General features: G+C 46.3%; 1 protein-coding gene across 2 annotated transcripts in view; it reads right to left on the bottom strand.

Moving 5' to 3' along the window:
- The window catches only part of NCF2 (neutrophil cytosolic factor 2), a 38762-nt gene extending 23430 nt beyond the window's left edge, over positions 1-15332 (bottom strand). For both annotated transcript variants that reach the window (XM_005690962.3, XM_018060701.1), the window contains exons 1-3: positions 14947-15332; positions 9507-9589; positions 1645-1753 (exon numbers count right to left, since the gene is read on the bottom strand). In XM_005690962.3, the coding sequence (XP_005691019.1) occupies positions 1645-1753; positions 9507-9589; positions 14947-15120 (366 nt within the window). In that variant the 5' untranslated portion in view covers positions 15121-15332. The remainder of the gene's footprint in view (positions 1-1644; positions 1754-9506; positions 9590-14946) is intronic.

Below are 27159 nucleotides of genomic sequence, written 5' to 3' on the forward strand. Positions count from 1 at the left end.
ACCCTGGAAAGTCCAGCCTCCCTGGCAGAGAGGCTGGCACAGCCAGTATCTCCTGCCCCCTGGGTCATTTCAACTCCAGCTACAGGGGGAACATTCCTCCCATGGAGTTCTGCTTTGATGCCACTGTTCTCGGATGCTTTCTCCAGAGCTTCTCGGTCCCTCGACCCTTTAATCAGTGTAAGTGATTCTCAATCGGGGGTGATCTGCAATGTAAATGTCTAGAGATATTTTCAGTTGTCACCCTGGGAGTGGGTTGCTACAGGCATCTAGTGAGTAGAAGCCAGGGATGCCGCTCAACATCCTCCGAGGCACAGGCCGGTCCCCAGAACAAAGAATGAACTGCTCGAACACATCAAAAGGACCACAGTTGAGAGACTGCACACTGGAAGCTGGCCAAACGCCAGCCCACCGAAAAGCCTCATTTCTCTAGACAAGGAGAACTGAAGTTGCTATCCTGCGGTGGAGCCTGATGGAGACACGTGTCCCCAGGGGTGCAGGCAGCTGTGGACTCTATTATTAGCCCTGAGTGACCCTGGGAACACTGGGCTTCTTTTGCCTGAGAAACTCACGCAAGGGGGCTTTTTTTCACTGATTCTGCTAAGTAAAAATCTATATTTGCAGGGATATTAGTTTTAAAGTTACTGGTGTATATACGGGGTTTAGAATGAGAGTGGGGAGGGTTGGCTGGAAAAGTACATGACCCTGTAAAGTCGAAGCCAATCATGCATCTCCATCTTGGTGATACAGAACATGTTACCCTTCTGTGAAGACTTTTCCTAACTGTGTGCTCTGAGCTGTTCTTTGACCAGGAGGGTACAGGTTGGTGCTAAATGATCCTCACTCTTCTCTTTGGGTATCAACCGAGTACACGAGGCAACACCATTCATCGCAAAGTGTGTGAGCTTTGGAACCGAGCCAGGGTAAAGCAGTTTCTGCATGGAGAGTGAACCTGTGATTTTGTTTCTTTGTTTTGTTGTTGTCTTTTGATTTGCTTTGTTTTTTGCTGCAAAGGAAGCTTCACTAGGGCAGAGACCTCTGTGATTTTGGATTTGTTAGTATAATGCTGAGAAAACACCCTGTCAACCTAGATCGTGCAAATTATTATGAATATTTTTGGGCTTCCCTGGTGGCTTAGATGGGTAACACTCTGCCTGCAATGTGGGAGACCTGGGTTCAATCCCTGGCTTGGGAAGATCCCCTGGAGAAGGGAATGGCAACCTACTCCAGTGTTCTTGCCTAGAGAATCCCATGGACAGAGAAGCTTGGTGAGCTACAGTCCATGGGGTTGCAAAGAGTCAGACACAACTGAGCAACTAACACATATACACACGAACACTTTCACAGACCAACACACTCATGTCCAGCCAAGCCTCCCTTCAGAAAATCCAGCAAACTCATTTCTGCATGGCCCTTTGAGCCTCATGTTAACAAAATGCATGCACTCAGGTAACTGAAGACTCCATTAGGAGCCCCAAGCAATGGTTCTGAGCTTTTTCTTAAGGGTAAATCTGAGTCCCAGGGGAGGGGAGGCAAAATGCCTTCTTTGGGCTCCTAGAAGTGTCAACAGATGGCTGTGCATCTGAGCTGTCAGCTTCCCCTCAGCCGCAGCCCACCACTCCCCAGGCTGGGCGCTCCGCTCCTCACCTCACAGGCAAACAGCTTGAACTGTAGCCCCAGGATCTTGTAGTCGATCAGCTGGTTCCCTCGAAGCTGAGTCAAAGCCTCCTTAAGATCTTTAATGGCGTAATCATATCTGCAGGAAAGAAGCCAGTTCAGGGAAAGGAGGAAAAAAAGAATGAAGTGTGTGCCTGTTTCCTTTCATCCATCTGTTTCACTGGGACAAGAAGTCTTTTCAATCCTTTTTGACCTGCTCTAGTTTTCAGCAACGCTGACGCCAGGATTCTGTAGAACTTGGTGTCAACAGCACCCCTGGAGTATGCATCCCAGCAACACTGCAGGCCTTCCACTCTCCGGCCGCCACAGGGATCTCTGTCTTTGATGACTGCACACAGCCCCCACCTTTCTGACAACCAGCTTGTCACTTTCTGAAAGAGCCTCGATCTCCCCAGAGAGCTCCAAGCAGAGCAGCACCTGCTGGCCCCCATGTCTCCATGGAGCTGATTCATTCCCCACCAAGCAGCCAGGCCAGCCTGATGCAGCTCCCAGGGACCCTTCCTCAAGGCCACTGATGTCACCCTCCTGCCCAGCGCCTTCTCCTTCACCTTCTTTTGAGTTCTTTTTTTTTTTTTCTCTTTTGAGTTCTTAGCTCTTGGTTTGTGGCTGTCCCCTCCCTCCTCTTCCACATACTATAAAAAAAAAGACAAACCATCACTTAAGCCAGAGAGCCCTTTTTTTTTCCTTGGTCAATAGTTAAGAATAAAAATGTTTTCAATTTTTGTGTATTTAATTTTTGGCTGTGCTGGGTCTTTTTTGCTGCACACGGGCTGGTTGCAACGAGTCGGAGCTACTGTCTGGCTGCAGTGCACAGGGTCCTCACTGCCGTGGCTTCTCTTGTGGAGCAGCGGCTATAGGCATGCAGGTTTCAGTAGTTGCAGCTCCCGGGCTCTAGAGCACGGGCTCAGTAGCTGTGACACATGGGTTTAGTTGCCCCATGGCACGTGGGATCTTCTCAGACTCAGGATTGAACCAGCATCCCTTGCATGGCAAGGCAGACTCTTAACCACTGGACCACCAAGGAAGTCCCCAGGGAGTATCTCTAACCTTGCTCCTGGCTCTGGCCTTCAGTTCCATTGGGTTGGCGTTGTGCTGACTGGCTTGAGGTGGATCAGGACTACCATTGGATTGGCAGCAGAGAATAGGGCTGACCACACCAATAGTGCCCATCGGGGTGTGGGCAGGACCTAAGGCAAGGCCTGCTTGGCCTGCCTCTGATCAACACAGAGGCCCTGGTGGGAGGGAGCCATTGCTGGGCAGCAGGGGATAGAAGCAGCAAAAATCAAGCTAGCCCTAGCCCCAGCCCAGCCCCCCGTCTGGCAGGAACAAATTTGCCTGTCTGTGTGCCTTCCACCGGGCAACTAAATCAAAAGTCCCTTGGCCACCATCTGACCCAGAGGTGGCTTCTCTTGGAGACAAGCCTGGAATGTGAACACAGGCTGGTGGGGACCCTCGAGAGGTGGTGTGGATAATGAGAGGTGCCTGAGGACAGCGGCCAAGGGACTGGGACCAGGTCCACCAGCCCTGCCACTAACTGGGAGACCCTGGCAAACTGCCTCCCTGGCCTCACTCCACATGGATATTATAAGGAGTGCATTGTGTGCAAGGGATGTGTTATATTCAGGGAGCATATCACATCAGGCGCTTGCTAGTATGTGGTCCTGGATCTAATTTCTGAAGTCAAACCCGCATGGACTGGAGTCCTGCTTCTGCCCCTTATAGCCAGTGACAGAGGGGTGTGCTGTGTGCTTAGCCACTGAGTCATGTCGACTCTTTGCAAGAAGCAAGTTGCTTTATTCCTCTCTTTCTTCATCTTCAGTATTACAGCGTAATAGCACAAACCATTCAGGTGCTTAGGACGGTGCCTGGCACACACAGTAATTTTCTATTATTATTTATATATATACATATTTCCAGCTCTAAAACCAGCAGCTAAATTCACATACCAATCTTCTATTACATGCTTGCGTGTACGCATGCTAAGTCACTTCAGTCGAGTCCTACTCTGTGCGACCCCTCAGACTATAGCCCGCCAGGCTCCTCTGTGCATGGGGATTCTCCAGGCAAGTGTACTGGAGTGGATTGCTGCGCCCTCCTCCAGGGGATCTTGCCGACCCAGGCATGGAACCCGTGCCTCTTATGTCTCCTGGATTGGCAGGCGAGTTCTTTACCACTAGTGCCACCTGGGAAGCCCTTATCACATGCCTACTTAATACTATATACTGTATTAACTGTTATCAGGAGATAAAAATACAGTTGTTGGGACTTCCCTAGTGGTCCAGTGGCTAAGACTCCACGCTCCCAATGCAGGGGGCTGGTGTTTGATCCCTGGTCAGGGAACTAGATCCTCCTTGCCACAACTAAAAATCCCACGTGCCATAATGAAGATCAAAGATCCCACGTCCTGCAGTTGGGACCTGGTGCAAATAAATAAATGAAACATTTTTTTAAAAATATGTGGCTGTAGAAGCCAGAATGCTCATGTCAGGGAAACTCGGAGCTGACCAGGAGGGCGGCCTGGCTGAGAGGGCCCAGGGTGTCCGGGGAAAGCTGGACATTCTGTCATCATTTGGTTGGAAGTGACTCCCACAGCCACAGGGGCTGCAGGAGTGGCGGAAGCAGACCGCCTGGGTTGGAAACAGAAGGATGGCTTCCTCTAACATATCTTTGTTAATAAGTGAAGTTGCTCAGTCCTGTCCAACTCTTTGCGACCCCATGAACTGTAGCCTGCCAGGCTCCTCAGTCCATGGGATTTTCCAGGCTAGAATACTGCAGTGGGTAGCCATTTCCTTCTCCAGGGGATCTTTCCAACCCAGGGATCGAACCCAGGTCTCCCACATTGCAGGCAGATTCTTTACTGTCTGGGCCACCAAATTTTTCACAAGCATTCAGGCCATTCCTTAAGCATCTCGTCATTTACACACCCTTTTAGGCGTTTCCTTGAAGGGGGAGAGGGGAAGAATTCCTGTTCCTTCTAAGCTAGAACATGGCTGGTGACTGGCTCTGATTCACTGAGCCAAGAAGGCGGGCGGGGGGCAAAGACGCAGGTGTCCTGTTTCCTGGGCCGGTGGGATTTCCATCATGTTCCCCTGCCTAGTTGTGAGTACACAGAAGGTCCTCGGAGGGCCCGTGAGTCTGTCTGCAGTCACCTGCCCATGTGCCTACCTCCCTCAGCAGATGAGTTTCAGCTGTGAAGGAACACTGCCTGGGTCTACCTGGGATTGAGTGAGCCCAACTCCTCCTAATTCTGCCCAGCAAGATGGCTAAAGATCCGGGCCCAGTAGGACGGAGAAAGACAGGACTGATGTTACTCAAAAGGCTTGCTTTGTGTTTAAAACACCCCTGCTAGGTGTCTGTTTTTAAACATCTTTGACAACATCACCCTGAAGGCCTCTCCTTAGCCGCCTTGTTTACCCAGGGCAGCTCCCCTGGGGCCTGTGCTCTGATGCACAGCTCTGCTTCCCGCTGCCCAGGGTCTGAAAAGGCACAGTATGAGAAATCCAAAATAGCCTTCAGTCCCATGCGCTGGGAGGCAGGCAGCACAGCCCCTGCCTCTTTCCAGCCCTCCCGCAGGACATTTCCTCCATGCCATTTGGAGCCCGCAGCGTCCCCCGTGAGGCCAAGGAGCTGGCATCTTCCCCTGGTTCTGCTGGGCAGGACCTGAGCACACACCTGAAAGTCACTCTACCTGGTGTCTTCTCAGCTCACCAGCACAGCTGCCGACTGGCTAATGCTTCTCTCCAGCTCTGAGCTGGAGAGGGTTTATTATCCTCGATTCTGTAACACTCCCTGGAAAGGTATTTTTCCTTAGTAACCACTGAAATTCCTGATTAGTCCTGCACTGCCAGTGCCAGCCTGTAGACTAGAATCCTGCAGTCCCCACTTGGGTAATGGAGAGAGACTGAGCCGGCTGAAAGGGGTTGAAGCATCACACACCTCCATGCCAGGGCCTGGGCCATGCCCTACCCATTTCAGAAGTCAGGGAAAAGACTTTGCTGCGTTGCCTCTGAGCAGCTCCATCTAAAGGGTCTGGCCATATTTTCAGGGCTCTAAAATGTATAAGGGGCTGCCCAGGTGACTCAGATGGTAAAGAAATCTGCCTGCAATGCAGGAGCCACAGGTTCAATCCCTGGGTCAGGAAGATCCCCTGGAGTAGGAAATGGCAATCCACATCTAATCCAATCCCATGTAGAGAGGAGCTTACAGTGGGCTACAGTCCATAGGGTCACAAAAGATCTGACACAACTGAGTGTGTACACATGCAAGATTCATAAGGTTGTGATCTGAAAGGTACCTTGAGATCCCGTCTCCTTTTGAATGACAAGGTGGGGGTTAGAGAGATGAGACATCCCTCAGACCTGACTTGCCTGGGCAGAACAACTCTAACTTTATTCTGGTGGAAATTTATAATGACAGAGGAGCAACCCAACATCTGAAAGTGGGAAAAACTGAGAGAAGAAATTCCCGTAATATTAGCACCTTTAAAACAAACCCTGTAGTAATCTGAAGGTCATCCTAACCCATTACTGAGAAGCGATAGGCACTTATCTAAAAACTTCTCCCATAGCACCTGCCCCATTCTGCCCTGCATAATAGATCGTGTTTGTGACCTCCTTCCCCTTTTTAATACAAAAGTTCCTTGAAAGTGTGAAGTGTTAGCTGCCCAGTCGTGTCTGATTCTTTGCAACCCCATGGACTGTAGCCTGCCAGGCTCCTCAGTCCACGAAATTCTCCAGGCCAGAATACTAGAGTAGGTTGCCATGCCCTCCTTCAGGGGATCTTCCTGACCCAGGGATTGAACCCAGGTGTCTTGCATTGCAGGCAGATTCTTTACCATCTGAGCCACCAGGGAAACCCTCTAAGTTCCTAGAAGCAGAGACTATATTTCACCCCCTTGTTTATTTACTCCCATAAGCATCTATTAATACTGTACTAGATACTGAAATACAAGAGTGAATAAGGATTCTTCCCTCACGAGCAGTGGAAGAGACAAATATACAGGCAAGTATCTGTCATCGGAGAGACAGCTGTGATTAAAGGAGGCACAAAAGAGAGTGGTCACCTGGGTGAGTGTGCCTGGGGCAGACATTGGAGGATGTGAGTGGGTGGACAGCGGCTGAACCAGAGAGCAACAGGGAAGGGGAGCGCCTCTTTATCCTGGGATCCACTGGAGGTTCTTCAGCAGATGACATTTCTTTTTTTAGAAAGGTCTAGGATATCATTGGAGCAGGCAAGAGTGGTGGCTAGGGAATCAGTTTGGAAGCCATGCTGCAATAGTTCTGGTAAAAAAAAAAGTGAGGTCTAAACCAGTGTGCTGGAAGGGAGGGAGAGGGTTCTTGTATGATTTTCAGGGGATACTAAACCCCCTGAAATTGCACATAAAATTAGGTATGTGCTTGCATGTATTTTTCTGGGAAAATTGCCCATATATTTTGCTATTTAACAACCAGTGAAAAAAGGACAAAGCATCAAGAGCTGAACCTTGGACTTTCGTGGTGGTCTAGTGGTTAAGTACCCACTGGCCAATGTAGGGGACACAGGTTTGATCCCAGGTCCAGGAAGATTCCACATGCTGAGGGGCAACGAAGATCATGCGTCACAATTACTGAGCCTGTGCTCTCAAGCTCAGAAACCACAACTACTGAAGCCTGCGTACCCTAGAGCCCATGCTCCCCAACAAGAGAAGCCACCCCAATGAGAAGCCCACACACCACAGTGAAGAGTAGCCCCTGCTCGCTGCAATCACAGAAGGTCTGCATGCAGCAACAGAGACCCAGCACAGTCAGAAAGAAATTAAAATAATTAAAAAAATTTTAAAACAGAGCTGAGTCTTGTGGAGGGGAGGACACCAAAACCTATGGATTGAACAGAAGGGGAAAAAAAGGCAGCTCAGGACCCAGACTCGTGTCTTATTTATGTTATTTCCTCAAGAAGTAGTTGTTGAATTAAAGATAAAATTTGATAGATTTCTCTCTTAAATTTAATGATTACCAGTGACAGACTAATTGAATCCTGAGTCTGATTCCTGGATCTTACTAAGATCTTTTTGACTCACTCAAAACACGAGGCTTTCAGGTTCTGGGATTTCTGGGCATTTCATGGAGAAATGTCTTCTGGGAGCCTCCCGTCTTTGCCATCCGTCTCTTCTCATTTGAGGCTGTTAGAGCTGATTCAAGGTTGGCCTGAGAGTTTGTCCTTCTAGAGATCTACAAGAGGATTTATGCTCAGACCTGCTCACAGGTCCTATACATCCTGAGGCTGGTGGGGGTGAGGGGAGGGGGACCGAGAAGGAGAAGAGGGTTAAGAAGGGAGACGGTGCATGACGCCATTGAATATAAAGGCCTGTGTATCTTCTCTTCATTCAAGGCTTTCCCTTCCCAGACTGCCTCTGTGTCTGTGGTTCTTCTTTTGGGAGACTTCACTCCTGCTCTTAACTCATACAGGTAAATGACCACATCTACATCCCAGAAGTCCTCTGAGCGGCTGGTAGTTGCCCATGGCAACGGCTCTGCACAGTGGCCTGGCAGGCTTGGTTTATGACTAAACCAGAGGATCAAAGCCTTTCAGGGTTCCAGAGGATCAGATCCCAGCCTACCCCTTCCCCAGTGCCTGGACATTCCCTGTAGCCTCCCCTCTATCCCGCGAGTGCCCTGCCTCACCTGTTGTGCACACAAACCCCATGCCCCTGCTAACACGTTGCTGTTTGAACTGTTCTTCCTTAGCCTGAGCTGAATCATCTTCTCTGGAACTTGTGCACACTCAGGGAACTATTTCTACGAAGGGTCAGTTAGTCATCCCCTAAGTTTTAAATGAATGCTTAGAATATATTTTCTTTGTTATTTGTATGTTTTTAGGGCATTTGGGGGAGTGGTGTGGGACTCGAGATTAACTTTTATTTTCTGTTTGTCTTTTTACTGAGTATTTCCTGTTGACTGTAAATACTCTAAAAATACAGAAAGGCTGACAGAAGAAGATGGAAATCTCTATAATTTCAGCAGCTGAGGAGGACTGCTGAAAACATTTTGGTCTATGGCTTTTCAGACTATTCTGCGAGATAGTAATGGGATTGTACGGTACTATTCTGAAATCTGCTATAAATTTAGTGTCTATCGTGAACTTTTTTCTACAGTAAGACAAACACTACTCATCTGTATCAATATATTCTGGTGCATGCAATATTATTTGTTTATGTTCTCATTTTAGTGACTGCATCATGCCTCATTGAATGCATTAAACTGGGTTTTGGAAAATACATTCTGCAGGAATGTATTTTTTTGTTAAACCAGATCTAAGTCAATCACCCAGGAAGATTTTATCTATTTATTTATTGGCCACGCCCATGTGGTCTGTGGGATCTTAGTTCTCTGCCCTGGGATTGAACCCAGGCCCTCAGCGGGGAGAGTGTGGAGTCCTAACGGGTGGCCCACCAAGGAAGAAAGGCTCTGATGTGGCTTCCTGATCTTTGTCGTTGTGAGAGCTCAGTACCTCACAGCAGTAGACAGCCATGGGTGCTCCCTTGATGGCTGCAGTATTTGCAACCTGAACCGCCCAGGCTATGACCTTTCAGGAAACGGTGGGGAGCTATCCCCAGCCTGTGATGGTTACGCCTTATGGTGAGCTGTAGCTGGGTGGCAGGCCTGCCTTCCCTGCCCACCCCCAGAGAGGACTTCTGCCTCGTGCTGACTGATTGCTTAACTACCCAGAGAAAGCCGAGTCACGCTTCCCCGCAGAGGCTGAGGAGACACGTCTCAAACACCAAGTCTGGCAGCACCAAGACCCGCTCTGGGTTTCTCTGCACACTTCCCCAGCTTGTGCAACACTGGACCACTTACTTCTCCATCTGATAATAGAGCATCCCTCGTTGGAAGTAGGACACTGCCAAGTGCTTGTCTCGGTTAATGCTTTTGGTGAAGGCCTGCAGAGGGAACAGTCAGGCGGTAAATAGGTGTGAGATGAGCCAGTGGGTGAGGCAGGCAGGAAGGGTCTGGAAAACCGTTGATATCTTGGAGGTGACAAGAGGCTTAGGGGTCAGAGTACTTGGTGTTGTCACTTCCTAGCGGCATGGCATGAGACAGGTTGCCCAATCTCCTTGAACTTTAGTTTTCTCCTCTGTAAAATGCGGATAAGCATATCTCCCTTTTATGATTACTATCAGGATTAATAAAAGTCATCACGTTTGAATATAGCCTAATTAAATGTTATCTACAGCATACATTTATCTTATAAATTTATTATAGGGATATTACACAGTTAAGATCATTATCGATCTGTGTGTTCCTATTGCCATTTTGTACACTGTTTTGAAATCTCATATGATTAAAATAATAACAATAATAATGCATTTAAAATGTCAGGAGCGAGGACTCAAGCATAAAACCGAAGAAAGGCAGCAAGAATGAGATGCCAGAGCAGAAGAAAGCAAAGTGAAGCCTAGAGCAGGGGGAGGAAGGAGGGACACGGGAGTGGGCCAGCTGGGAGCCCCGAGAGGCGAGGCTGGAGTCACCATCCCCGGCTGGCCGAGCTGCACTCGGCCCTCTGCCTGGACTGACAACCTCTCCTCCCGACAGTGTGCGCTCTGTTTCCAACAGCCCCTGGGATCTGTGGTTCTGTTTGCTCAGTCCCTGGGCAGTCCCTCCACCCCAAGAGGAGGTGGAGGCTGCTGTCTTCCCTCCAGTGAGAAGTAGAGGGTCCTCCCATGCTCCTATCTGCCCACTCTGCAGCCTGAGGCTGTGCAGGTATTCCACAAAGCTGCTCTCTCCCCTCTTTGCCAGGGCGAGGATGGCTGTTGGGGCTCCCTTCAAGGTGCTGGGGAGTCAGTCATCTAGCCACACCACCCTGCAAAGACTTGCAGTAAAAGGTAAAAATAAGGACTAACATTTACACGTGATGTGAAGTTACACAGGACTTGAATAGTCTATTCCTATATGGGAAAAGAGATGGCAAGACTGAACATCGACATTCTAGGAATCAACGAACTAAAATGGACTGGAATGGGTGAATTTAACTCAGATGACCATTATATCTACTACTGCGGGCAGGAATCCCTCAGAAGAAATGGACTAGCCATCATGGTCAACAAAAGAGTCCAAAATGCAGTACTTGGATGCAGTCTCAAAAACGACAGGATGATCTCTTCATTTCCAAGGCAAACCATCCCATATCATAGTAATCCAAGGCTATGCCCCAACCAGTAATGCTGAAGAAGCTGAAGTTGAACGGTTCTATGAAGACCTACAAGACCTTTTAGAACTAACACCCAAAAAAGATATCCTTTTCATTATAGGGGACTGGAATGCAAAAGCAGGAAGTCAAGAAACACCTGGAGTAACCGGCAAATTTGGCCTTGGAATGAGGAATGAAGCAGGGCAAAGACTAATAGAGTTTTGCCAAGAAAATGCACTGGTCATAGCAAACACCCTCGTCCAACAACACAAGAGAAGACTCTACACATGGACATCACCAGATGGTCAACACCGAAATCAGACTGATTATATTCTTTGCAGCCAAAGATGGAGAAGCTCTATACAGTCAACAAAAACAAGACCAGGAGCTGACTGTGGCTCAGATCATGAACTCCTTATTAACAAATTCAGACTTAAATTGAAGAAAGTAGGGAAAACCGCTAGACCATTCAGATATGACCTAAATCAAATCCCTTATGATTATACAGTGGAAGTGAGAAATAGATATAAGGGCCTAGATCTGATAGACAGAGTGCCTGATGAACTATGGAATGAGGTTCGTGACATTGTACAGGAGACAGGGATCAAGACCATCCCCATGGAAAAGAAATGTGAAAAAGCAAAATGGCTGTCTGGGGAGGCCTTACAAATAGCTGTGAAAAGAAGAGAGGCAAAAAGCAAAGGAGAAGAGGAAAGATATAAGCATCTGAATGCAGAGTTGCAAAGAATAGCAAGAAGAGATAAGAAAGCCTTCCTCAGCGATCAATGCAAAGAAATAGAGGAAAACAACAGAATGGGAAAGACTAGAGATCTCTTCAAGAAAATTAGAGATACCAAGGGAACATTTCATGCAAAGATGGGCTCGATAAAGGACAGAAATGGTATGGACCTAACAGAAGCAGAAGATATTAAGAAGAGGTGGCAAGAATACACAGAAGAACTATACAAAAAAGATCTTCACGACCCAGATAATCACGATGGTGTAATCACTCACCTAGAGCCAGACATCCTGGAATGTGAAGTCAAGTGGGCCTTAGGAAGCATCACTACGAACAAAGCTAGTGGAGGTGATGGCATTCCAGTGGAGCTATTTCAAATCCTGAAAGATGATGCTGTGAAAGTGCTGCACTCAATATGCCAGCAAATTTGGAAAACTCAGCAGTGGCCACAGGACTGGAAAAGGTCAGCTTTCATTGCAATTCCAAAGAAAGGCAATGCCAAAGAATGCTCAAACTACCACACAATTGCACTCATCTCACATGCTAGTAAATTAATGCTCAAAATTCTCCAAGCCAGGCTTCAGCAATATGTGAACCATGAACTTCCAGATGTTCAAGCTGGTTTTAGAAAAGGCAGAGGAATCAGAGATCAAATTGCCAACATCCACTGGATCATGGAAAAAGCAAGAGAGTTCCAGAAAAACATCTATTTCTGCTTTCTTGACTATGCCAAAGCCTTTGACTGTGTGGATCACAATCAACTGTGGAAAATTCTGAAAGAGATGGGACTACCAGACCACCTGACCTGCCTCTTGAGAAATGTGTATGCAGGTCAGGAAGCAACAGTAAGAACTGGACATGGAACAACAGACTGGTTCCAAATAGGAAAAGGAGTACGTGAAGGCTGTATATTGTCTTCCTGCTTATTTAACTTCTATGCAGAGTACATCATGAGAAACGCTGGGCTGGAAGAAACACAAGCTGGAATCAAGATTGCCAGGAGAAATCTCAATAACCTCAGATATGCAGATGACACCACCCTTATGGCAGAAAGTGAAGAGGAACTAAAAAGCCTCTTGATGAAAATGAAGGAGGAGAGTGAAAAAGTTGGCTTAAAGCTCAACATTCAGAAAGCGACTATCATGGCATCTGGTCCCATCACTTCATGGGAAATAGATGGGGGAAACAGTGGAAACAGTGTCAGACTTTATTTTTGGGGGCTCCAAGATCACTGCAGATGGTGACTGCAGCCATGAAATTAAAAGACGCTTACTCCTTGGAAGAAAAGTTATGACCAACGTAGATAGCATATTCAAAAGCAGAGACATTACTTTGCCGACTACAGTCCGTCTAGTCAAGGCTATGGTTTTCCAGTGGTCATGTATGGATGTGAGAGTTGGACTGTGAAGAAGGCTGAGCACCGAAGAGTTGATGCTTTTGAACTGTGGTGTTGGAGAAGACTCTTGAGAGTCCCTTGGACTGCAAGGAGATCCAACCAATCCATTCTGAAAGAGATCAGCCCTGGGATTTCTTTGGAAGGAATGATGCTAAAGCTGAAACTCCAGTACTTTGGCCACCTCATGCGAAGAGTTGACTCATTGGAAAAGACTCTGATGCTGGGAGGGATTGGGGGCAGGAGGAGAAGGGGATGACCGAGGATGAGATGGCTGGATGGCATCACGGACTCGATGGACGTGAGTCTGAGTAAACTCTGGGAGCTGGTGATGGACAGGGAGGCCTGGCATGCTGCGATTCATGGGGTCACACAGAGTCGGATGTGACTTAGCGACTGAACTATTTATATGGGAAAAGAACCTAAAAAAGAATGGTATATATATATGTATATATGAATCAGTCATACATGTGTATATATATGTAAGTACACATGTATAACTGATTCACATCACTGTATACCTGAAACTAACACAACATTGTAAGTCAACTATATTCCAGTAAAAACTAACTTAAAAAAACAGTTCATGCCTCACTTATCTGCAAAATGCTTAACCTCTCCAGAAGCTAAAAGCCCAAAATCTTTGACTTCCCAAGACCAAAAAGCCCAGAGTAAGGCAGATCTGGGGTTTGATCCAAAAGTCATACCCTTTCCAGCTTACCGTGACCAATATGAAAAAGTGATTTTTTGGAATGCTCAACCCCATAGTAGGGAATATGAAAGAGAGAAAAACAGTGGAGAAATAGGACATTCCACACCTGTCCTAAAATCACTGCAGGTAGTGACTGCTGCCATGAAATTATAAAACGCTTGTTCCTTGGAAGAATAGCTATGACTAACCTAGACATCATATTAAAAAGCAGAGACGCTACTTTGCCGACAAAGGTCGTATAGTTAAAGCTATGGCTTTTCCAGTAGTCATATATGGATTTGAGAGTTAGACCATAAAGAATGCTGAGCACTGAAGAATCCATGCTTCCGAACTGTGGTGCTAGAAAATTCTCTTCAAAGTCCCTTGAATGGCAAGGATATCAAACCAGTCAATTGTAAAGGAAATCAACCCTGAAGATTCATTGGAAAGACCGATGCTGAAGCTGAAGCTCCAATACTTGGACCACCTGATTCGAAGAGCTAGTTCATTGGAAAAGACCTTGATGCTGGGAAAGATAGAAGGCAGGAGAAGGGGATGACAGAGATGAGATGGTTGGGTGGCATCACCAACTCAATGGACATGAGTCTGAGCAAGCTGCTGGAAATGGCGAAGGATAGGGAAGCTGGGTGTGCTCTGGTCCATGGGGTCTCAAAGAGACTGAACAACACCTGTCCTCAGTAAACATCATTAATCAATCACCATCTGCATTCCTTCCACCAGCCTCAGACTCCTTTGTAGAGTGCTCCACATAATGGATCATAATTGTCACTTGAGGGGAAACCTATTTTTCTTAAGTGCCTCCTCTTGATCTCTTGGGCAAGCAAAGCTCACTCACAGGAAGGTCTTAGAAAGGCAAAAGATGTTCTTGGAAATCAGACGTTAAGCAATTTAGACAGAGATTCTGTGGCTCGCAGTCAATAAAGGAAAACATAACTGGGGGGGACTTTCAAAAAGGTGTTAAGTAAAGTTTCCAGAGTGATTTGAATGTAATCGATGGAGAATAAAGGAGAACAAAACCCACGGTGAACAGTTTCCAGCGGGGCTGCGTGTTCCAACCACCTGGGGAGCTTTTCAAAGCGGTGGCCGCCCAGGCTGCTCTGCAGGCCAATTAAATCAGAATTTCTGGGGGGGGGGGGGTGGGGGTGGGGCCAGGGCAGCCTTTGTTCTTCAGAAACTCCTGAGAGGGTTCTAAAGTGCAGCCTGGGCTGAGAACCAGTTAAGACAAAGGCCCCCAGCGGAGGCGGGGGCAGAAACACCTCCACTCACCTTCTCCGCCTCTGGCAGGTTCCCCAAAATCGTGTGTATGCAGCCCACATTGAAGCAGATCCTGGAGTGGGGGTCCTGTACCCCAGTGAAGGCATCCAGGGCTCCCTTCCAGTCCTTCTTGTCGGCTGCCAGCACTCCTTCATTCCAGAGGCTGATGACCTCGGCGAGGGACATGGCCAGGTGCAAACCGGGAGGGCTGCCTGGAGACCTGGGGAGAGGGCAAGCCCAACCCGCCTTCACTTTCCTGGCCTGGAGCTCAAACTTGGGGCTCAGGCTCCTTAAGACAACTTCTCAGTGTTGCAAAGGCGGCAGGAAGTGTCCCCACCTTTTGGCAACTGACGCACAGAGCAGTCAGTTCTGTGAGAGAAAAGGAAAGAGAAGGAGAGAGAGGGCAAGCGGGGCGGAGTGTGGGGGAGAGAGGAAGTACATCAGATACTGCCCCTGAGGCCGCAGTTCCCCAAAATGCTTCTGCTCTGTCCCCCAGCTCCTCCCCTCCGTCTCCCACCCCCCTCTGCGGGGCGGCAGCTTTTGGCCAGGGCTCTGACCCCAGGTTCAAGGCGGATTCTGGCTGCCTGTCCAGCGAGGGTGTTGGGTGACAGAAGAGTTCTATTTAGTCTAGAATGAATTCTTTGCTCACTTCCTCACACCCTCGTTGGAGAAGGAAATGGCAACCCACTCCAGTCTTCTTGCCTGAAGAATTCCATGGACAGAGGTGCCTGGCGGGCTGCAGTCCATGGGGTGGCACGACCAACACTTTCACACCCTCGCAGACTGTCTTCATGTATTTGGTTTTTTATCTCGGGCTAAAATTAGCAATCAGATTCCCGAGCAGGACGGTCTTGGGTGTCCGTCTGGGTCTGAGGTACTTTTGTGAACACTTAGGAAGCTCAGTGGGGACCAATCTCCTGCAAATGGTAAAACTAGGAGCCAAATATGATGGCGAATGACTTCTCTCATCCTTCTGTAGAAAACTGAAGAGACAGGGGTTCTCATTGATGACTGATCTGTTTCCTGGTCCCCTAAAACACAGATTTACAACTCCTTCCCTGCTGCCCTGAGAAAGTAGAAAAATCAGTAGGATAATTGGGAGGAGAGGGTATAACGAATTTGATTTACTAAAATCCTGACTTCTTGTTAATCACACTCCAGAATAAAGGTAAAATGCAATTCTGAGGGTCAAATGCTTAGATGGCAACACTCGCTCTGTTCTTACTGAAAGCATCTGTCAGTTATCACCAAACTTCCCCTAAGAGCCCAAAAATAAAACTTAAAAATGTCCATTCTATAAGGCTTGTAGGATTGAAGATGAGAGAATTGGGAAGGTGTGTGTGCACTTTTGTAGGGAACATGTCCTGTGTTTGGAAGGTCTTCCCATCTCACTTTGTCTGGCAAACTCCTACTCATCCCTGAAGGCCCAGTGAAATATCACCCCCTGCCTGAAATCTAGTTCCACACTCCAGATAGCAGAGGCTCCCCTCTCCTTTGTACCACCTCTTCCCAAACAATTGTATTTGTTGCCATTTCTCTTTTCATTTGCCCAAGCTCTTAGACTGCTGAATAGCTGGGCCCATGCCTTTTCAATTCTAGGATTCCCAGCTCCTAGAATGGGAACACACTCAATACATGATGCAGAGATATATTCCAAAATGAAGTTAGAGATCCTCGGCAAATGACTGGCCGATAGCAGTGATGGCAGGGAGGGAGAGATACTGCTATTCCACCTGGTAAAGAAATACAACTCAATCAGCACATTGATTATTCCTAGGAAAACCAAGTGGTTTTGTAACTAAGCTAGACTTTAAGCTTTCTTTTCACACTAATATCAGAGTCTGCCACACAACACTCTCTGGAAGCTGATGCCTATGAGTTTTCCAGTCTTATTTTCCCAGAATGTCCTTCACAGGCCCCTACAATCTCTACCACTTGCTTCTCTTCCCCCCTGGGTCTTCATTTCCTGCCTCTCTGCCTTGGCTCCTGCTGGTTCCTCTGCCTGGGCTGTCCTTCCCAATGTCTGCTCCTTCAAACCCACCTTGCACAGACGTGGGTGCCATGCTCAGATATCCCCTTCCTCAAGAAGCTGTGCTGAATTCAGGCCCAGTCTTAAGCCTCTAGACCCGTGATCTCACTTCTCCTGAACTCCCACGTGGTTCTCAGTCACTCTCACGTGAATAAAGTGTGTGCATGTGTGTCTTAGCTCCTTAAACAGACTGCCCCATCCTTGCTTCCCCCAGAGACCCAGCAATGCCGTGCACACTCACTTCTGTCCAGTTACCCCCGTCCCCACGCCACCATAAGCCAGTGGATGAACATATCATCTAACCTCTTGTCATGCATTCATCTATTCGCTACAGAGTAGACAAATTCTTTTTTACAGCATAAACTCTTTATATCTTTATAATTTATTTCTTTTTAATTGGAGGATGATTGCTTTACAATGTTGTGTTGGTTTCTGCCGTATATCAACATGAGTCAGCCGTAGGTATACACGTTTGCTCCCATTGAAATATGTACATTCAGTTCAGTTCAGTTCAGTTCAGTCGCTCAGTCGTGTCCGACTCTATGCGACCCCATGAATCGCAGCATGCCAGGCCTCCCTGTCCATCACCAACTCCCGGAGTTCACTCAGACTCACGTCCATCGAGTCAGTGATGCCATCCAGCCATCTTATCCTCTGTCATCCCCTTTTCCTCCTGCCCCCAATCCCTCCCAGCATCAGAGTCTTTTCCAATGAGTCAACTCTTCGCATGAGGTGGCCAAAGTACTGGAGTTTCAGCTTTAGCATCATTCCTTCCAAAGAAATCCCAGGGCTGATCTCCTTCAGAATGGATTGGTTGGATCTCCTTGCAGTCCAAGGGACTCTCAAGAGTCTTCTTCAACACCACAGTTCAAAGCATCAATTCTTTGGCACTCAGCCGCCTTCACAGTCCAACTCTCACATCCATACATGACCACAGGAAAAACCATAGCCTTGACTAGACGGACCTTAGTCGGCAAAGTAATGTCTCTGCTTTTGAATATGCTATCTACGTTGGTCATAACTTTTCTTCCAAGGAGTAAGCGTCTTTTAATTTCATGGCTGCAGTCACCATCTGCAGTGATTTTGGAGCCCCCAAAAATAAAGTCTGGCACTGTTTCCATCTTTGGCTGCAAGAATATAATCAATCTGATTTCGGTGTTGACCATCTGGTGATGTCCATGTGTAGAGTCTTCTCTTGTGTTGTTGGAAGAGGGTGTTTGCTATGACCAGTGCATTTTCTTGGCAAAACTCTATTAGCCTTTGCCCTGCTTCATTCCGCATTCCAAGGCCAAATTTGCCGGTTACTCCAGGTGTTTCTTGACTTCCTGCTTTTCATTCCAGGCCCCTAGAATGACAAGGACATCTTTTTGCGGTGTTAGTTCTACACGGTCTTGTAGGTCTTCATAGAACCGTTCAACTTCAGCTTCTTCAGTGTTACTGGTTGGGGCATAGACTTGGATTACTGTGATATTGAATGGTTTGCCTTGGAGATGAACAGAGATCATTCTGTCGTTTTTGAGATTGCATCCAAGTACTGCATTTTGGACTCTTTTGTTGACCATGATGGCTAGTCCATTTCTTCTGAGGGATTCCTGCCTGCAGTAGTAGACATAATGGTCATCTGAGTTAAATTCACCCATTCCAGTCCATTTTAGTTCGCTGATTCCTAGAATGTCAACGTTCACCCTTGCCATCTCTTGTTTGACCACTTCCAATTTGCCTTGATTCATGGACCTGACATTCCAGGTTCCTATGCAATATTGCTCTTTACAGCATCGGACCTTGCTTCTATCACCAGTCACATCCACAACTGGGTATTGTTTTTGCTTTGGCTCCATCCCTTCATTCTTTCTGGAGTTATTTCTCCACTGATCTCCAGTAGCATATTGGGCACCTAATGACCTGGGGAGTTCCTCTTTTGGTATCCTATCATTTTGCCTTTTCATACTGTTCACGGGGTTCTCAAAGCAAGAATACTGAAGTGGTTTGCCATTCCCTTCTCCAGTGGACCACATTCTGTCAGACCTCTCCACCATGACCTGCCCGTCTTGGGTTACCCCGCAGGCATGGCTTGGTTTCATTGAGTTAGAAAAGGCTGTGGTCCTAGTGTGATTAGATTTACTAGTTTTCTGTGAGTATGGTTTCAGTGTGTCTGCCCTCTGATGCCCTCTTGCAACATCTACCATCTTTCTTGGGTTTCTCTTCCCTTGGGTGTGGGGTATCTCTTCATGGCTGCTCCAGCAAGGCACAGCCTCTGCTCCTTATCTTGGATGAGGGGTATCTCCTTACCGCCTCCATTCCTGACCTTTAACGTGGGATAGCTCCTCTAGGCCCCCTGTGCCTGTGTAGCCACCGCTCCTCGGGTCAACACCGAAATCAGATTGATTATATTCTTTGCAGCCAAAGATGGAGAAGCTCTATACGGTCAACAAAAACAAGACCAGGAGCTGAGTGTGGCTCAGATCATGAACTCCTTATTACCAAATTCAGACTTAAATTGAAGAAAGTAGGGAAAACCGCTAGACCATCCAGGTATGACCTAAATCAAATCCCTTATGATTATACAGTGGAAGTGAGAAATAGATTTAAGGGCCTAGATCTGATAGACAGAGTGCCTGATGAACTATGGAATGAGGTTCATGACATTGTACAGGAGACAGGGATCAAGACCATCCCCATGGAAAAGAAATGTGAAAAAGCAAAATGGCTGTCTGGGGAGGCCTTACAAATAGCTGTGAAAAGAAGAGAAGCGAAAAGCAAAGGAGAAGAGGAAAGATATAAGCATCTGAATGCAGAGTTGCAAAGAATAGCAAGAAGAGATAAGAAAGCCTTCTTCAGCGATCAATGCAAAGAAATAGAGGAAAACAACAGAATGGGAAAGACTAGAGATCTCTTCAAGAAAATTAGAGATATCAAGGGAACAGTTCATGCAAAGATGGGCTCGATAAAGGACAGAAATGGTATGGACCTAACAGAAGCAGAAGATATTAAGAAGAGGTGGCAAGAATACACAGAAGAAATGTACAAAAAAGATCTTCACGACCCAGATAATCCTGATGATGTGATCACTAATCTAGAGCCAGACATCTTGGAATGTGAAGTCAAGTGGGACTTAGAAAGCATCAGTACGAACAAAGCTAGTGGAGGTGATGGAATTCCAGTTGAGCTATTTCAAATCCTGAAAGATGATGCTGTGAAAGTGCCGCACTCAATATGCCAGCAAATTTGGAAAACTCAGCAGTGGCCACAGGACTGGAAAAGGCCAGTTTTCATTCCAATTCCAAAGAAAGGCAATGCCAAAGAATGCTCAAACTACCACACAATTGCACTCATCTCACATGCTAGTAAAGTAATGCTCAAAATTCTCCAAGCCAGGCTTCAGCAATATGTGAACTGTGAACTCCCTGATGTTCAAGCTGGTTTTAGAAAAGGCAGAGGAATCAGAGATCAAATTGCCAACATCCACTGGATCATGGAAAAAGCAAGAGAGTTCCAGAAAAACATCTATTTCTGCTTTCTTGACTATGCCAAAGCCTTTGACTGTGTGGATCACAATCAACTGTGGGAAATTCTTAGAGAGATGGGGATACCAGACCACCTGACCTGCCTCTTGAGAAATGTGTATGCAGGTCAGGAAGCAACAGTAAGAACTGGACATGGAACAACAGACTGGTTCCAAATAGGAAAAGGAGTATGTCAAGGCTGTATATTGTCATCCTGCTTATTTAACTTCTATGCAGAGTACATCATGAGAAACGCTGGACTGGAAGAAACACAAGCTGGAATCAAGATTGCCAGGAGAAATCTCAATAACCTCAGACATGCAGATGACACCACCCTTATGGCAGAAAGTGAAGAGGAACTAAAAAGTCTCTTGATGAAAGTGAAAGAGGAGAGTGAGAAAGTTGGCTTAAAGCTCAAGATTCAGAAAACTAAGATCATGGCATCTGGTCCCATCACTTCATGGGAAATAGATGGGGAAACAGTGGAAACAGTGTCAGACTTTATTTTTCTGGGCTCCAAAATCACTGCAGATGGTGAGTGCAGCCATGAAATTAAAAGACGTTTACTCCTTGGAAGAAAAGTTATGAGCAACCTAGATAGTATATTCAAAAGCAGAGATATTACTTTGCCGACTAAGGTCTGTCTTGTCAAGGCTATGGTTTTTCCTGTGGTCATGTATGGATGTGAGAGTTGGACTGTGAAGGCGGCTGAGCGCTGAAGAATTGATGCTTTTGAGCTGTGGTGTTGGAGAAGACTCTTGAGAGTCCCTTGGACTGCAAGGAGTTCCAACCGGTCCATTCTGAAGGAGATCAGCCCTGGGATTTCTTTGGAAGGAATGATGATGCTAAAGCTGAAGCTCCAGTACTTTGGCCACCTCATGCGAAGAGTTGACTCATTGGAAAAGACTCTGATGCTGGGAGGGATTGGGGGCACGAGGGGAAGGGGATGACCGAGGATGAGATGGCTGGATGGCATCACAGACTCGATGGACGTGAGTCTGAGTGAACTCTGGGAGCTGGTGATGGACAGGGAGGCCTGGCATGCTGCGATTCATGGGTTTGCAAAGAGTCGGACACGACTGATCGACTGAACTGAACTGAACTGAACCGAACTGGCACTGTTTCCACTGTTTCCGCATCTATTTCCCATGAAGTGATGGGACCGGATATGTACATTACCATGTGTAAAATAGACAGCTAATGGGAAGTTGCTGTGTAGTGCAGGAAGCTCAACCTGGTACTCTGGGACAATCTAGAGGGGTGGGGTGGGAGGTTGGAGGGAGGGTCAACAGACTAATCTTTTAAAGATGCAGGTTGGATCACATCTTGCCCCTGCTTTAAAACCTTCATTGCCTTAGTTATTACTCTTAGGTTACAAACCAAACTCCTTCCCATGGTGCAGGAAGGATCCTCTCTACACAGTGCGCCCCCTCCCCACCACTCCCTGCCACACCATTCCCATTCGTCCCTTCCTCACTCCTTCCCAGTGTTTCCATGCAACGTCATAATGTTACATGGTTTTCTCTGCTTGGAATGTTCTTCCCCCAACCCTCTGCCCAGCTGGTTCGGTTCCGACTCATCTTTCACTCCTTCCGGAAGGCCTTTCTGGATCCATGACCTTCCATATTCACCCTTTCTCTCTCTCAGCACACAGTTCTCTTGGGTCACGGTGTTGTCACAATTTGTAATTGTATTACAGTAGTCATCGATACCGTTAGTAGATGACCTTCTCAACCACCCTTCCTCATTCCCCATTTTTCCTTTGGTAGAACCCCCATTCTGTTCAAGTCTCCACTCTCTGGAGGCCAAGTGCCTCAGGAGAGATAAAACTCTCAACACTGCCCCAAGGAGCGGGGTTCTGACCAGTTCAGGCACAAGTGTGAGATAGAATTCTAGTTAATAAGACCTTAGGAGAAGGCTGCTAAGGATTTCTGGCAAGATTTTTTCCCTGCTGATTAAAAAAAAAAAACAAAAAAAAAAACATGGGAAAAAAAGAGACACATGGGAAGAAAAAAGACACAGTCCTTATTTTCCCCCTAGACAGTATTATGAAGCTGCGCCTGGAACAGTGGCAGCTATCTTGTGACCATGAGGAAAGCCAGCTAAGAACAAGCCATTGTTTTAAGGAAAAGCGAATGAAAAACTTAAAACCTGGATCCTTAATTATGTTGATGAGCTCCTAAGTTAACCCATCTTGGAACTAATTTTCTCAGAATTTCTTTGTTGGTGAGATAAGTCTGTTTATTGTTTAAGCTGTTTGAATAATATCTTCTGTTTTTTTTTCATTTAAAACATTCTGACAGACATACCACTATATTTTCGATTCTTGGCACAGCACTTGATATAGTAGGTGTTCAGAAAACTCTTATTGAATAAATTAAGACACTGGTTGAATCTCACAGTTTTAGCTCAATGTTTGTAAAATTATTTCAAAGTTCTGTATAAGCAAGACTTGCATCTGCTTTGCTCATGGATCATAAACTCCTGTTGGTTGCACTCATTCAACGGGAAGCTAAGAATATACCTAAGGCTTTCCTTTTTCTGGGGGGAGGGACCCCTGAAATTAAACTCATTGTTCTCATTATTCCTTGGCAGTCAGCAATCACCTTCTCCTCCCTACCCACTCCAGTATTCTTGCCTGGAAACCCCACGGACAGAGGAGCCTGCCAGGCTACAGTCCATGGGTCGCAAAGAGCTGGACATAACTGAGCATGCACGTATGCCCACTTTTAGGCCTTAGCGTTTCATAATTCTTCAACTTCTTCTAACTTTTGGCAGCTTCTCTCTCAAACTCCCCAAAGGGTGGAAACAGGTCTCAGTTTCCCCTCATTCTTTCACACTCTAGGCACATAGCAGGTGTTCTGTAGACCACTGACTGGTTAAACGCACCAAAATGAAGAAACCGGAACCCTACTTGAAAAAATAGTTTAAGGCGTTTGTCATTATCACCCTTATTTGCATACAATGTGGTACATTTACAATAGTAGGGAGAGTATGTACATCCTGTATCCCTAAATCTAACATCCGCAGACACTGACATTGAGTTCGAGACAGGGAAGCCTCCGGAGGTTGGCAGGGAGACCTTGTTTATTACATGTGAACTTGGCCTGAATTTCACAAGGAGGACACAGAAAACTCAGTGTGGTTCTCCTTAGTCAGCAAGGCTGCTTGAAACCCCTCAATGCTAAAAGCCTTCCTTCTCCAGGAAGATGTCATAAGTTAGTCCTGTCTAGCCTACCAGGTTAGTAGTTTATTTCTGCATAAAAAGTCATCACAAACTTAGTGACTTACAATAATACACATTCACTCTCACGGTTTTCATGGGGCAGGTGTCCGGGCAAGGCCCGGCTGGTCCTCTGTTCAGGTTCCACCAGGCTGAGATCAAAGTGTGGGCCAGGCTGCATTCACCTGGAATCTTGACTGGGGAAGAGTCTGCTCCTAAGCTCCCTCATATTGTTGGCAGAATTCACTTCCTTGCAGCTGTAGAAATTTAGGATCACAGGGACGGGAGAGCCTGGTGGGCTGCTGTCTATGGGGTCACACAGAGTTGGACACGACTGAAGCAACCTAGCAGCAGCAGCAGCAGCAGCAGCAACCCTTATGGCAGAAAGTGAAGAAGAACTAAAGAGCCTCTTAATGAAAGTAAAAGAGGAGAGTGAAAAAAGTTGGCTTAAAGTTCAACATTCAGAAAACTAAGATCATGGTGTCTGGTCCCATCACTTCATGGGAAATAGATGGGGAAACAGTGGCTGACTTTATTTTTCTGGGCTCCAAAATCACTGCAGATGGTGATTGCAGCCATGAAATTAAAAGACGCTTACTCCTTGGAAGAAAAGTTATGACCAACCTAGACAGCATATTCAAAAGCAGAGACGTTACTTTGCCAACAAAGGTCCATCTTATAGTTTTTCCAGTGGTCATGTATGGATATGAGAGTTGGACTATAAAGAAAACTGAGGGATGAAGAATTGGTGCTTTTGAACTGTGGTGTTGGAGAAGACTCTTGAGAGTCCCTTGGACTGCAAGGAGATCCAACCAGTCCATCCTAAAGGAGATCAGTCCTGGGTGTTCATTGGAAGGACTGATGCTGAAGCTGAAACTCCAATACTTTGGCCACCTGATGCGAAGAGCTGACTCGTTTGAAAAGACCCTGATGCTGGGAAAGATTGAGGGCAGGAGGAGAAGGGGATGACAGAGGATGAGATGGTTAGATGGCATCACTGACTCAATGGGCATGGGTTTGGGTAGACTCTGGCAGTTGGTGATGGACAGGGAGGCCTGGTGTGCTGCGATTCATGGGGTCGCAAAGAGTCAGACACAATTGGGCAAATGAAGTGAACTGAAGTGAACTGAAGTTCTTCAAGACCAGCAACGGAGACTGTCTCTACGTCACTGAGTCTCTGAGCCTAGAGCCCTTTTTAAAGGGCCTGCTTGACTAGGTTAGGCCCACCTAGGATAATCTCTCTTTTGATTAAAGTCAGCTGATTAGGGTCCTTGATTACTTCTGCAAAGTCCCTTCACCTTTGCCATAGTCAGTGGGTGAGAAGCAAGTCTCAGTCTCTGCCCACACAGTGGGACGGGATTACACATAGGCATCTTAGGATTGGGGGTCATCTTAGGATTCTGCCTACCATCACTATAGAGTTCCAGTCTTCTCCTTCCCTGACTCACCAGCTGGGTCATTATTCCTGCCCTATGCTCTCATAGCAGCCTCTCTACTTCCCCAACCACGTGTTCAACCACACATGATAGTAATTACTTGTTTAAGTGGCTGTTTCCCAGCTAGGCTGTAAGCTCCAGGAGTACAGGACCTACATCTGAGTTTTCCAGTGTTATCTTTTGTGCCTATCACATAATAGATTCTCAAAACATCTGCTAAATATCAGTGCTGTGGAAGATGCTTATAAAGTCACTGTAATTATTTAGTTTGGTTGGTTACACATATCCATCTTATCATCCAGATGAGGACATGTGTAAGGCTATTCTTTTAAAGCATCCTCATATTAAGCATACTAGACTTGAGGATCATTGCCATCTCTGAACTTTTATACACAAGTTACCTGGGCTTCCCTGGTGGCTCAGTGGTAAAGAATCTGCATGTCCATACAGTAGGCAGAGGTTTGATCCCTGGGTTAGGAAGAACCCCTGGAGAAGGAAATGGCAACCCACTCCATTATTCTTGCCTGGGAAATCCTCTGGACAGAGGAGTCTGGTGGGTTATAGTCCATGTGGTTGCAAAGAGTCAGACACAGCTGAGCATGCACAATCAGGCCGTAATTTTCTTAAAAAAATTGAAAAAATGATAAAGAGTCTTGGCTAATTAAAAAAAAATGAAAAATAGATGTTTGCCCCTCACCCAAGACTCTAAAATGACAGATTGCTATAGAGGGATGGAAGATTCTCAGAAATCAACACAACCACCTGGGACACAGAGATACCAAAGATGAAGGAAGTGGAGAGGCATTGGGATCCCACAGGGAATTCTTTCCAGCAGTCAGACACACAAATGATAGATGACATGGTTCCTGACCAATGAGAAATCCAAATGCTGGCAGAAATCAAAGAAGGTATACAGGGAAAGCTGAAGCCCAGAGTGAGTTGAAGCTGCAAAAAGTACTAAGGATGACACAAAGAGCTCCTTAGTGTCAGAGGATGAACATAGAGGGTCACTGCTTGGTGCAGATGACATCACATCAACAGATGTTGGCAAGAAAGCAGAACTACTCAGCTCTGACTTTGTTCCTGAGTCATACAGGGAATGAAGACCCAGACAGAGGATGGTGAGGAAGCTGACAGCTGGTCTAAGGAAACTCCAGTCATCTAATCCAGATTCACTGAATTCTAGGAACAGAGAGATTTTGTTTGTATGATCCCTAAAACCTTGTCAGTTGAAGCACCATGAAGACTGGGATTGATGCTAGAAAGCCAGGATGGATGGGTAAATGTGATCCTAGGTGTCTAAAAGTCATAAATTCTTAAAATGGTATCGAAGACTTACCAGTTGATCCCTGGAAAGAATTCTAAAATATATTAAACAAAGGCACTTAGAAACAAAGGGGAATTGGAATTTTAGAAACTAGAATGAGTTTACTAAGAACAAGTTGGGCCAAAGCAAACTCTTTCCCTTTTTTTGAGAAGGTTTTCCTGATAGGTGAACCAGGATGGTGCATATACAAACATAAAAGGGTATTTGGCCAAGATATTCCCTAGACACAGTAATTTAGATGATTTAGTTGGCCTAATATTATGTCCCTAGAATCTTCTTGAGGCATCAATGTCAATTTGTGCTTTTAACCTTTTAATAAACAACTTGCATCAGATTTACAAGTGATTCAAAAGCTTGGAGAGACTAGCAACATGTAGAATAACAGAATCAGAATTCGAATATTGCCTGACTCATACTGAATCACAAAACTCCAAGTTGTAATTTACGGGAGACATGTAAAGATTTACTCCTACACCTGAAGATTCAATTGCCCCAATATAGGAAGGCAACTGCTCTTTAAGAAGGATGTATTTGAAGACGTCTAACCATTTGAGTTGACTGCACACTCGACATGAGTCAACAGAATCGCATGGTTGCCAAAACAGCTAATGCAATCTAAACTAACAGAAGTGCAACCAACTCTTGTGTCAGTTGGCTCTTGACTCAACCACCCACACAGAAACCTGCATGATTTCTCTGTTGACCAG

This window comes from Capra hircus, chromosome 16 (assembly GCF_001704415.2).
Source record: "Capra hircus breed San Clemente chromosome 16, ASM170441v1, whole genome shotgun sequence".
In the NCBI taxonomy this organism is placed as follows: domain Eukaryota; kingdom Metazoa; phylum Chordata; class Mammalia; order Artiodactyla; family Bovidae; genus Capra; species Capra hircus.